At 39.5% G+C, this 9,386-nt stretch overlaps 1 protein-coding gene across 1 annotated transcript; it reads left to right on the forward strand.

The window, feature by feature from the left end:
- Positions 1-250: 250 nt before the first annotated feature.
- On the forward strand, positions 251-6,581 carry si:ch211-262h13.5 (uncharacterized protein LOC571127 homolog). Its single transcript, XM_035653856.1, has 7 exons — positions 251-517; positions 1,579-1,689; positions 2,216-2,303; positions 3,301-3,467; positions 3,956-4,063; positions 4,629-4,715; positions 5,826-6,581. The coding sequence occupies exons 1-7, from the start codon at positions 284-286 to the stop codon at positions 6,321-6,323; spliced, it is 1,293 nt and encodes a 430-aa protein (XP_035509749.1). The 5' UTR covers positions 251-283; the 3' UTR covers positions 6,324-6,581.
- The last annotated feature ends 2,805 nt before the right edge of the window (positions 6,582-9,386 follow it).

Consider the following 9,386-nt stretch of genomic DNA (forward strand, 5'->3'; position numbering starts at 1 on the left):
GAATAAAAAAAAGTATATGTATATGAATGTATGTATATTATGAATGAATTGTTTTCCATTAACTCTATTTGTCTTAGATAAATGAATGTTCTCCAGGTTAAACAAGTCACTAGAACATTCATTCACAAATATCAGCCAACAAACTTTGTCCTTGGCATCATTTCAACATCTCTGTCCTGTTTTGATTCCAAAAGTCACTGCAGAGAGTGAGCGCAAACAAAAGAGAACAAACTTCACTTTAAACCAGCTCTGTCTTTTAGCTCCTGTCTGAACCTCTGCCACCATGGACAAATCCATCTGCACATTATTACTGCTATTATCCCTGCTATCCATTCACACTGTGTGTGTGTGTGGCGAGGGTTTTGCACTGAGTCCCATTGAACTTGCTCCCGTCCCCTGTAATGACAAAGCAGTGGAGAAGCTGTCTCGTCTGGCTGCCACTTACATCAATGAGGATCGCACCGATGGCTATAAGTTTGCCCTCAACCGCATTGCAAATGTCCACCTGCACGCTCAGGTCAGTACAGAGACAAATGGCCAGAGGGGAGGCTACCTGGGGTTGCTGTAATACTCTGTCAGTGGGTGATTTGTTCATGTTTATCGGGGGAAGTGGGGTGGAAAGGTTATTTTCCCTGCTGTTGATGCTGAAATATCAAAACATCCCTGTAATAAAAGGAAGTCACACACTGATAGATTTAACCAGCCGTGGCCAATCTTCATGTCAGTGGGATCCCATTTGAGAAGATTTGTGTTTTGTTGTTAGAAATGACTGTGCACAGTCAAACTTCTAATCAGAAATCATCCTCTGCCATTGCCACAGTGTGCTGACTCTCATTCTGGAGAAAGGATAATGAAATTAAACTCTGCTTCTCGAGGACTTGTTGTGGTCTCCAGACCCTAGTTTGGGAACCACTGGACGATGTCAAAAGAAGAGCAGCAGTTACATTAGTGTGCAACCACTAAAGACTAAAAACAACAATAAATATTTGTCGCTTGCGCTTTGTTGTGAATGACCGCCATCAGTGCATGTCGCTTATAATTAATGTAACATTAAAATAGAAGTACAGACTTTTATGTCATGAAATGAGAAGCCATCCCCTTTCACGCTTCATGAAAAAAGGCCTTTAGGTCTGAAGTGACTGTTAATAAAGTCCAGGTCATTTCAGTCCAGGACCACTGGGACAATCGTTACACAACAAGCTTTATGAACTTCATGCTGTCAGCTGCTGAAGGCTATAGTAGCCTGGCTGTGGGATAGATCAGGTTTTAAGAGGCTCAATTCAACTTCATGACCTCAAAAGGCTGCAGTTACACCTGCTTAAATTGTTGACATTTGTTTTCAGTGCTAGTGTTAAAATCAATATTGTCCAAAGTATTATATTACACAGAGCTCCCCCTAAATGGTTCCTTAATTATATAACTGAACAAATGAAGATGCTTGACAGAAGACTTGTTGAATGATTTGCACTGCTTCTGTTTTCACCATATACAATAATACTGGTGCTGCTGGAAAATCTGAGCACACAGCATTGTTTGTATCGCCTCTCTTTTTACTGGTGTTTGCATTGTGGATGTCAGGGCCCAGCGGGCAATGTGTATTACCTGGACCTGGATGTCCTGGAGACCAAGTGTCACATCGGCAGCCCAAAACCATGGAAACGCTGTGACGTCAGACCATTCATGGAAACAGTAGGACGCACAAGCACACACACACACACACACACATATTTGTACTTGTGCTACATTTGGACCACTCACTCACCCAATGTGTTCTCTGCACTGCAAAAATGGCAGTTTAAAAAAGTCCCAGTATCTTATTTAAAACAATCTAGCGTCTTGAATTTCTGAAGTGCCATAGTTTAACAAATATTATGTTAATTTTTGCTTACCCCTATTGGCATATGTGTTTGATGCTAGCAAATTTCTATATTCTATAATGTTTTGTTCATTTGTAGAAGGGGATTTCATGCAGTCTAGCCCCTAATCCTAAGATTTAACCATTGCACTGACCTAAACTTAAATCTAAATTTAAACCTTAAACCAGAGTCTTAACCCACCAACAGTCCATTGAAGAAGGAAGAATGGTGAAAATGTCTTCACTCTCAAGGTATAAAACTTTGGTCCCCACTTAGATAGCAGTACGAGGGCACACACTTAAAGTCGGATTGTCTTGGATTCTTAGATTGTTATGTTCTTTCTATTTTATTCTTTTCAGCAAATCTCTGGCAACTGTAACACCACTATTCTCCACACACCAGAGGGATACTCATACCTGTACAGCTATGACTGCACTCTTGTCCCAGGTAACATTAACATATCATTAGATCAGCAGTTTGACAGTTAGTCATACTTCTGTACTATATTGTACAGAATGGTAGTTGAATACAAAGTGTAAACACTGGTTTGCTTAAGAAGCTCTTTGTGTCTGTTCATAATTATATACACAGGAGCCTGAAGGAGTGTAATTTTATTTGCCTGTATAATGATTCATTACTGCGCACAAAGAGAATGACAATAAATCCCCGCAAACCTTGGACCTTGAATATATCAAGACACATTTACAATCCAATATCATAGGGAGATGTGATACCAAAAAATGTTTTTCTTAAACTAATTTATCTCACTGATCTGCTGTTGCTGTTTTTTTATTTCACAACAAGTAATATTTGGTAGTGGTAGTAACTTGCTTTTACACTGTTCGTCAGGAGGCAAAGAAATGAAAATCTATCTCCGAATAGCCATTTCTTTCTGTAGACATTTTAATTTGTCACAAACAGGTGTAACTAATAGCATTAATAATGGAACTGAGCCTTAATTAATGTAATTAGCTACACCTGAGCATATCCCACTATGACAAATCAAAATGTCGACCATGATAAATGTCAATTGATTTCACCCTAATCCCAAACTGAGATTTAATATTTATATTTTAAATCACTTAAAGGCCCCCAATACCTACACAGGTGTTAGTTATTTACGGCTCAAAATCCAAATGTTGTATTTTTAGGAAATTTTATATCTTTAAAATGTATTCCCTCACAACCAATGAAGACGTTAAATCAAACAAAATAAGTGAAAACACCTGTGTAGGTGTACTATTGAAACATATGAGCTTTATCAAATTATTTACAAGAGATGTTCTAAGACATCATATTACTAATTCAGCTTTTACTTAATACTGCTAATTACGTTTTTTATTTAATACCAGTGTGCTTCTGTCCAACATATTCTGTATACAGTATTTTGTTAGTTGTACTTTCAGTGCACATTTTCACATAACCATCTGTATTTTCCTTGTAGATCCCCCAGAGAAGCTCCAGCAGACCTGTCCAACCTGCCCCCTCCTGCTGCCTGTAGACAGCCCACAGGCAGTGAACGCTGCTCGGGTCACTCTGGCATCCTATAAGAGACAATCCACACTGGGTGCAGGGCTTGGAGTCAAGAAGATCACTCGAGCTGCAGCGCAGGTATGACTACATATACAGTTATTAACTTTGATGGGACAAACAAACCTCCGAGGCTGATTTCATTACACAACAATGTGTTGAATGTTATGTTTATTGGGGAATTGCACTTCAAAAAATCTCTGGGTGTACATGAGCAGACGGCACAGTACACCTTTGAGCTTCTGTGTGCCAGATGAGTACTGTTACAGCTCCACAATAACCATAATCATAGAAGAGTCTGGCAGGGTTGCAAAGGATTACTGAAGGCACTTGTCTGGCCAGGCTTTTGTTTGGGGAGCAAATGAGAAATTGAACGTTTGCTTGGGGACGAAAGCTCAGTATATTGCTCTTCTTTGCATACAGTAATTCACCTTAGGTAACATTTTTTTGTGCTCTAAAACAAAGATGATAGCCATCATAGAGCAGCAACCATACCACCTCTCTGTATCTGCCTGTATGTGTATTTGTGCAATTTACCCTTTTCTTACCATATTACTTCTATATTTCAGGTTGTGCCAGTGAAAGCCAGCTTTGTGGAGTACACAGTCCAAGTGTGTCCAGAGGGAGTGACAGAAAGTGGCACCTGCCAGCGACTGACACTCAACTCTGACACAGAGGTACTCAACATAGATTTTGAAATTAGATGTTAAACTGCAATATTAGTGTAAAACAGTACGTTAATGCTTGAAAATCAAACTAAACAGCAGTTATGTGTCATTCCAATCTCGTTTTGGATACATAAAAAGGTTTCTTCTAAGGATAAAAGAGGGATATCATTGAACAACATTGTCTGAAGATGCTCCATTAGTAAAGAATAAAAAAAGATTCCTACATTGACAATTTGACACTGTTATGACGCAAATTAATGTTAACAAAACTTAAATAAACATCAGTCAGCCAGCATGCTGTTTATTATTACTGAAGCAGTTCCTGGAAGTGTTACTTGATGACATGACAGATTAATTTCTAGTTTAAAACTGACACCACTAAAAGGCTGCAGTAATTGATTCTTTTATTAAAGAAGCCTGACAGGTCCTTTCCTCCTTTTTCTCATTTATTATTTTATTATTTATTTATATGTTGTTGTTTTTTTCCGACCCTGCTCTTTGCTGTTTGCTTTTTGTTCTTGCAGTGACCAATATCCCCAATAAATTAATAAAATGTCTTATCTTTTCTTTTCAGACTGCAGGTTTCTGTGCAGGATCTGTGCATGGAGACTTGAACGTCCATCCTGATGTTCAGGTGTCCTGTGAGATGTTCAAAGTACAGGTACAGGAAGTAGTTAATATTTGCCATTTGAATCAGAACCAGAAACAGGTTTATTTTGCATACAAACTCACTCTCGGTGTGATGCAGTCAAAAATATACACCACTATAAACATGTTATCCCTAACATATTTGTACAATTTTCAGAGCTTGCAAGGTTCTCAGTTGACAAAGAAATAAAATAAATTACATCAATGAGGATATTTTGGCCTACATGTGAAATTTGACTTGAAGGTCCAGTGTGTAACATTTAGGAGGATCAGAAATTGAATAATATTCATCGGTATGTTTTCATTAGTGTATAATGATCTTAATATAGGAAGTGTTGTTTTTATTACCTTAGAATGAACTGTTTTTATCTACAGACGCTGCGGGTCGACATTCATGTCATTCTCCATGTTGAACTGCAATTTTTCTACAGTAGCCCAGAGCAGACAAACCAAATACTACAGCCAGTACAGTTTTTTTTTCTGGGGGGGCCTTTTCGCAGTCACTGTAGTTTCTTCCAAGCACTTCACAGTCTGTTCTCCTTCCCAGGTCGTCGAATACAGACACGAGCAGTGTTCAGTTAGTTGCCATCTGCAATGCTAGATGCCAAGTTGCCAGTTATTAAATCCTACATCCTGGTCCTTTAAAGTCTACCAAAAATAAAAATAATAAACTTATTGTGCTTCTCTTCTGTTATTGTCAATGAGTAAGTAACGTGCAAAACCTTGTAATATGAAGCGTCAATCACACTGTAGGAATACAGTTGGGAATGTAATAACCTACTGCCTGCCCAAGATTTGATGAATGTTTTATGTTTTGTTCCAGATTTTACTAGCTAGAGCAACCTTTAAAATCATGATTTAACTTTCTGAATGAATGCCACTGGCCGTATAATCATTCTGTCATATCTCGTGTGTCTTCAAATGTATGCTGTGCATGTGTGTTTAAACTTATGTGTGAGATTTAAAATTGTATGCTTCTGTGCTATAATTATGTTGTCTTCTCACTCCTTTTTAGAGCTGTGGTGTGTAATGTAATACTGCATGATGGATACTCTCTTTTTGCAGCCAGTGAGAGTGAGTTTGTAGCATATCAGTTTGTGTGATCTTCTCTCTTCATCTGCAGAATGTGGACATCCTCAGACCAGTGCAGCCTCAGGGTCATGACCTCCCCCAAGACCCTGCCATCCCAACCTTCCCTCCTCCGATCGATGACCCAGGATACGATCCACAGCCTGTTCCCTCTGACCCTACGCTGCCCCCTGCTGTTCCACCAGCGCCGTTTGACCCCACACCCGTTCACCCTGTGCCCTTTGACCCCTCTGTTGTGGCTAACCCCTCTAACCCCCTCAGCTCATCTTCCAGTGAGTCTGCTGAAAGTCTAGAAAACCAGCAACAGCAACCACCAGTTGCTGGTGCGTTCGATTCCTCCTCTGAAGAGATAGGAGGCCCTGTGGCACTGCGGCCCCCCTTTAACTTCCGATACCAGAGGCGTGACCGCAAGAAACGCCAGGCCCTGGTGGGGACGTCACCATCTCACAACCCCATCTTTCTGTCTGATTTCCCCAGCGGACCCTCCCCTTTCCGCTCCTGTCCTGGTCCTTCTCGATACACTACAGTTTAACTTGCTCTGCTTAGGAGTCCATTTGTTCATGTTTGATTTATCCAGTGAGGGGGTAGACTGATAAACTCCCTGTCACTGGAGGCTTGTAATAATTTGTGCTAATGAGAAAAATGCTATCTCTTCTCACTGGCTCTGAAATTGCCTCTCTGCTGCCACTGAAATACTGTTCCCAAAGCAGCCAAAGCTTAAACCAAATGTATTTGAAAATGGCTTCAAACATTTGAACAATTTGAATAAATCTTGGTTTGAATCCTCTGTCATTTACTTTAAGAACTTATGTACTAACAGTCTGACAGTATCTATATTGGCGGTACAAAGCAATAAAATTTCGATTTTCCAGCTGAAGATAAGAGCTGAAACAATTAGTCGAATGAAAGAAACTTAATCTGCAACTATTTTGAAGTCATTTACAGAACAAAAATGCCAAACATCTGCTAATTCCAGCTCCACACTTTACATTTCTAGATTGAATAGAATTGGATTTTGAAGTGGTGGTCAGACAAAATAGGACATCATTTGAGCTCTTGGTAATCATGACGACCTTTTTTCACAAATTTCTGACATTTTGTAGTCTAAAAAATCGTTAGTTGCCAAAAATATTTACGTGCAGTGTTTTCTTGTAACTCATGTACTGATTTCCCTAGTAATACATTGCACTATGCCATGATAATAAATAAATCAATTTAATGTTTCTTTGAACTTGCCCTACAGTGTTTTAAGGGAACACAAACAGTGAATTGCGTGACCATTAAGTGTTGCGAAAAAAACACTGTGAGTTTGAGAAAAAGCTAAATTACTGTGAGATAAGGAAAAAGGGCACTGTGAGAGGATGCGTTAGAATGAGGGAGCACAAACAAGTGGTCATTGAATATGGCCACTTGACTACAGAGACAGCTTTACAAAGACGTCTAGTGAAGCAGAGGAAAAGTCAGGGTTTATTAGGACTCTTCACCACAGGGACAAATAGCAGAGGCGAAAGACAAGTGCAAACATCTCAGGAAAGCTTTAAAAGCTTGCAGCTACCCAAAGTGGGTCTTTGTCAACACAGAAACTAGAGCTATTAGAAAGAGCAGACCGACACAGAGGAGACAAACAGTGGAGATGTGACGTGAAGTCACCCCGTACATGACTCAAGTGTCACTCAGTCTAATCTAAAACACAGTCCGAACACAGCATCCCTGTGTTTTTCAAACCCGTCTAGTCAGAGACTTGCCTTCTATTAAAAAAACAAAAAAACTCACCAAACATAAGCAGAACAATGTGGAGTCTAAAGCAATGACAGCTACAGAGAGCTATACATCAGGAGATAAAACACAACCAAGATAGAGCAAAGCCCGCAGGTCAAGATACAGCAATTTGTCTTCATTTAAAGGACAGTGGAACATCCTTTGAGGACAGCAAAGTACAAATTTTTTGACAGAGAGGACAGGTGGTTTGAAATATGAGTGAAAAAGGCTCAAATAAAACAAAATGAGAAAGGCTGCGACACGACATGCCTTCATGTTGCATCAAACTCTACTATGATGGTCATGTAGCCTAACCTTGTAAGTGATTTACATGTAGCATCTACCAACAGAGGTTTAAATGCCTGTGTTTAATTTGGCTTGAAAGCATCTTGTCTGTGTATATTTGTGAAGAGCACACTTTTATTCCAGACCCCTCGTGGGACCATGCTCAGTATTCATAAAAAAGCAAGACTGACAAATTAACATTAAGGGTTTACTGTAGATTCAAAGGGTCTGACAGGAACTCCCTCCTTTCTCTCTTTTCCTGTTTTTTTGTCTCAGCTTTCTGCACTCAGAGAAATCCCCATGCAATACAAAGAGAAAACGTTCAGGTGCGAGTAACCCTCTGATCCTTCCTATCCTGTTGAAGTAAGAGCAAATCCTTTTTTGTGCAACTTATTCCAGTCTATGATCCAAGTCCCAGGTTGTACTTACTACACTGACTGATATACACTGAATTTAGTCCACTGTCAGGGCATAGACAACAGTAGCTTCACTAAATCTATTAGCATGTGCTTGTTGTTTTTAATTGTTGTTCAAATTTTTAAATATAACTGGGACATAATTATTTTGGTTAAGGTTAGAGTATAATGTGGCTCGTGGTTGTAATTTTAATATTTGGGTCTGAAGGTTTGTGCTTCTGGGCGGTGAATTGATGATGTAAAAAGCATATCATGGAAAACAAAAAAACAAAAAATAAGATTGAAAGTTTATTCATGATCTTAGAAACATCATTTGACAAAACAATATCATCACAAAGTCCTTCCAGTAACTCTTACTGAGCTTTTGATTGTGCCACAATATATTCCACAACAACAGTTATAGCCTGAAGCCTAAGATTCAACAGATCCCTCATAAAATATATTTATAATACACTCTGTTGGGTGTTTTGGGAAATTATACTGTCAAATGTTACAATTTATATTAGAGTTTAAAGGCTTTTATTTTGAAATATTAGAACATTTGATAAACCTCTTGCTGCATTCAAGCGTTGGTGGAAAAGTCGCTTTCCAGGTTCAGAACTAAGCCTAAAAAACATATTTGTAAATATATTACTCAGCCTTGCTTTTTGTTGGAAGTAGAGCGCGTTAACATCCACATGTCGCTGTCAATTTAGGTAGCTGTTGTATTTTAAGCAATCGAGCAAGCACAGAGCCACGTTGTGCGGCAGGGGGCAGGAGAGGCCAGTAAATGTAACGATCGAGAGCCAGGCATTGTGATCTTTCGCCGCATGTTGACCTACCACACACATAAACGAGGGGCCTTCAATCCCCCCCCCCCCCACGCCCTCTAAACGTCACATTCAAAGCACGTCTGATTGGTCGATAGTTTTTCGCTTTATGTAGCGATGTCAACATTTCCGATGGCACTTGAAGGCAGCAACCGTGGAATCCTAATTGGAGGCAGATTTTTCAGCGCGAGGAGTGGCTCCTTCAACTTGTGCTTCCCGAGACAGCGGACTCCTCTTCCTCCCAGATGGAAGACTTCGTAGCTCTGTAAACAACTGGGAGATTAGTTTAGAAGATTTAGAGTTTAGGGAGGGAAAAAAAAAAAAAAA

This window comes from Morone saxatilis, unplaced genomic scaffold (genome assembly GCF_004916995.1).
Source record: "Morone saxatilis isolate NCDOM2014 unplaced genomic scaffold, NCSU_SB_2.0 Contig12, whole genome shotgun sequence".
In the NCBI taxonomy this organism is placed as follows: Eukaryota; Metazoa; Chordata; class Actinopteri; family Moronidae; genus Morone; species Morone saxatilis.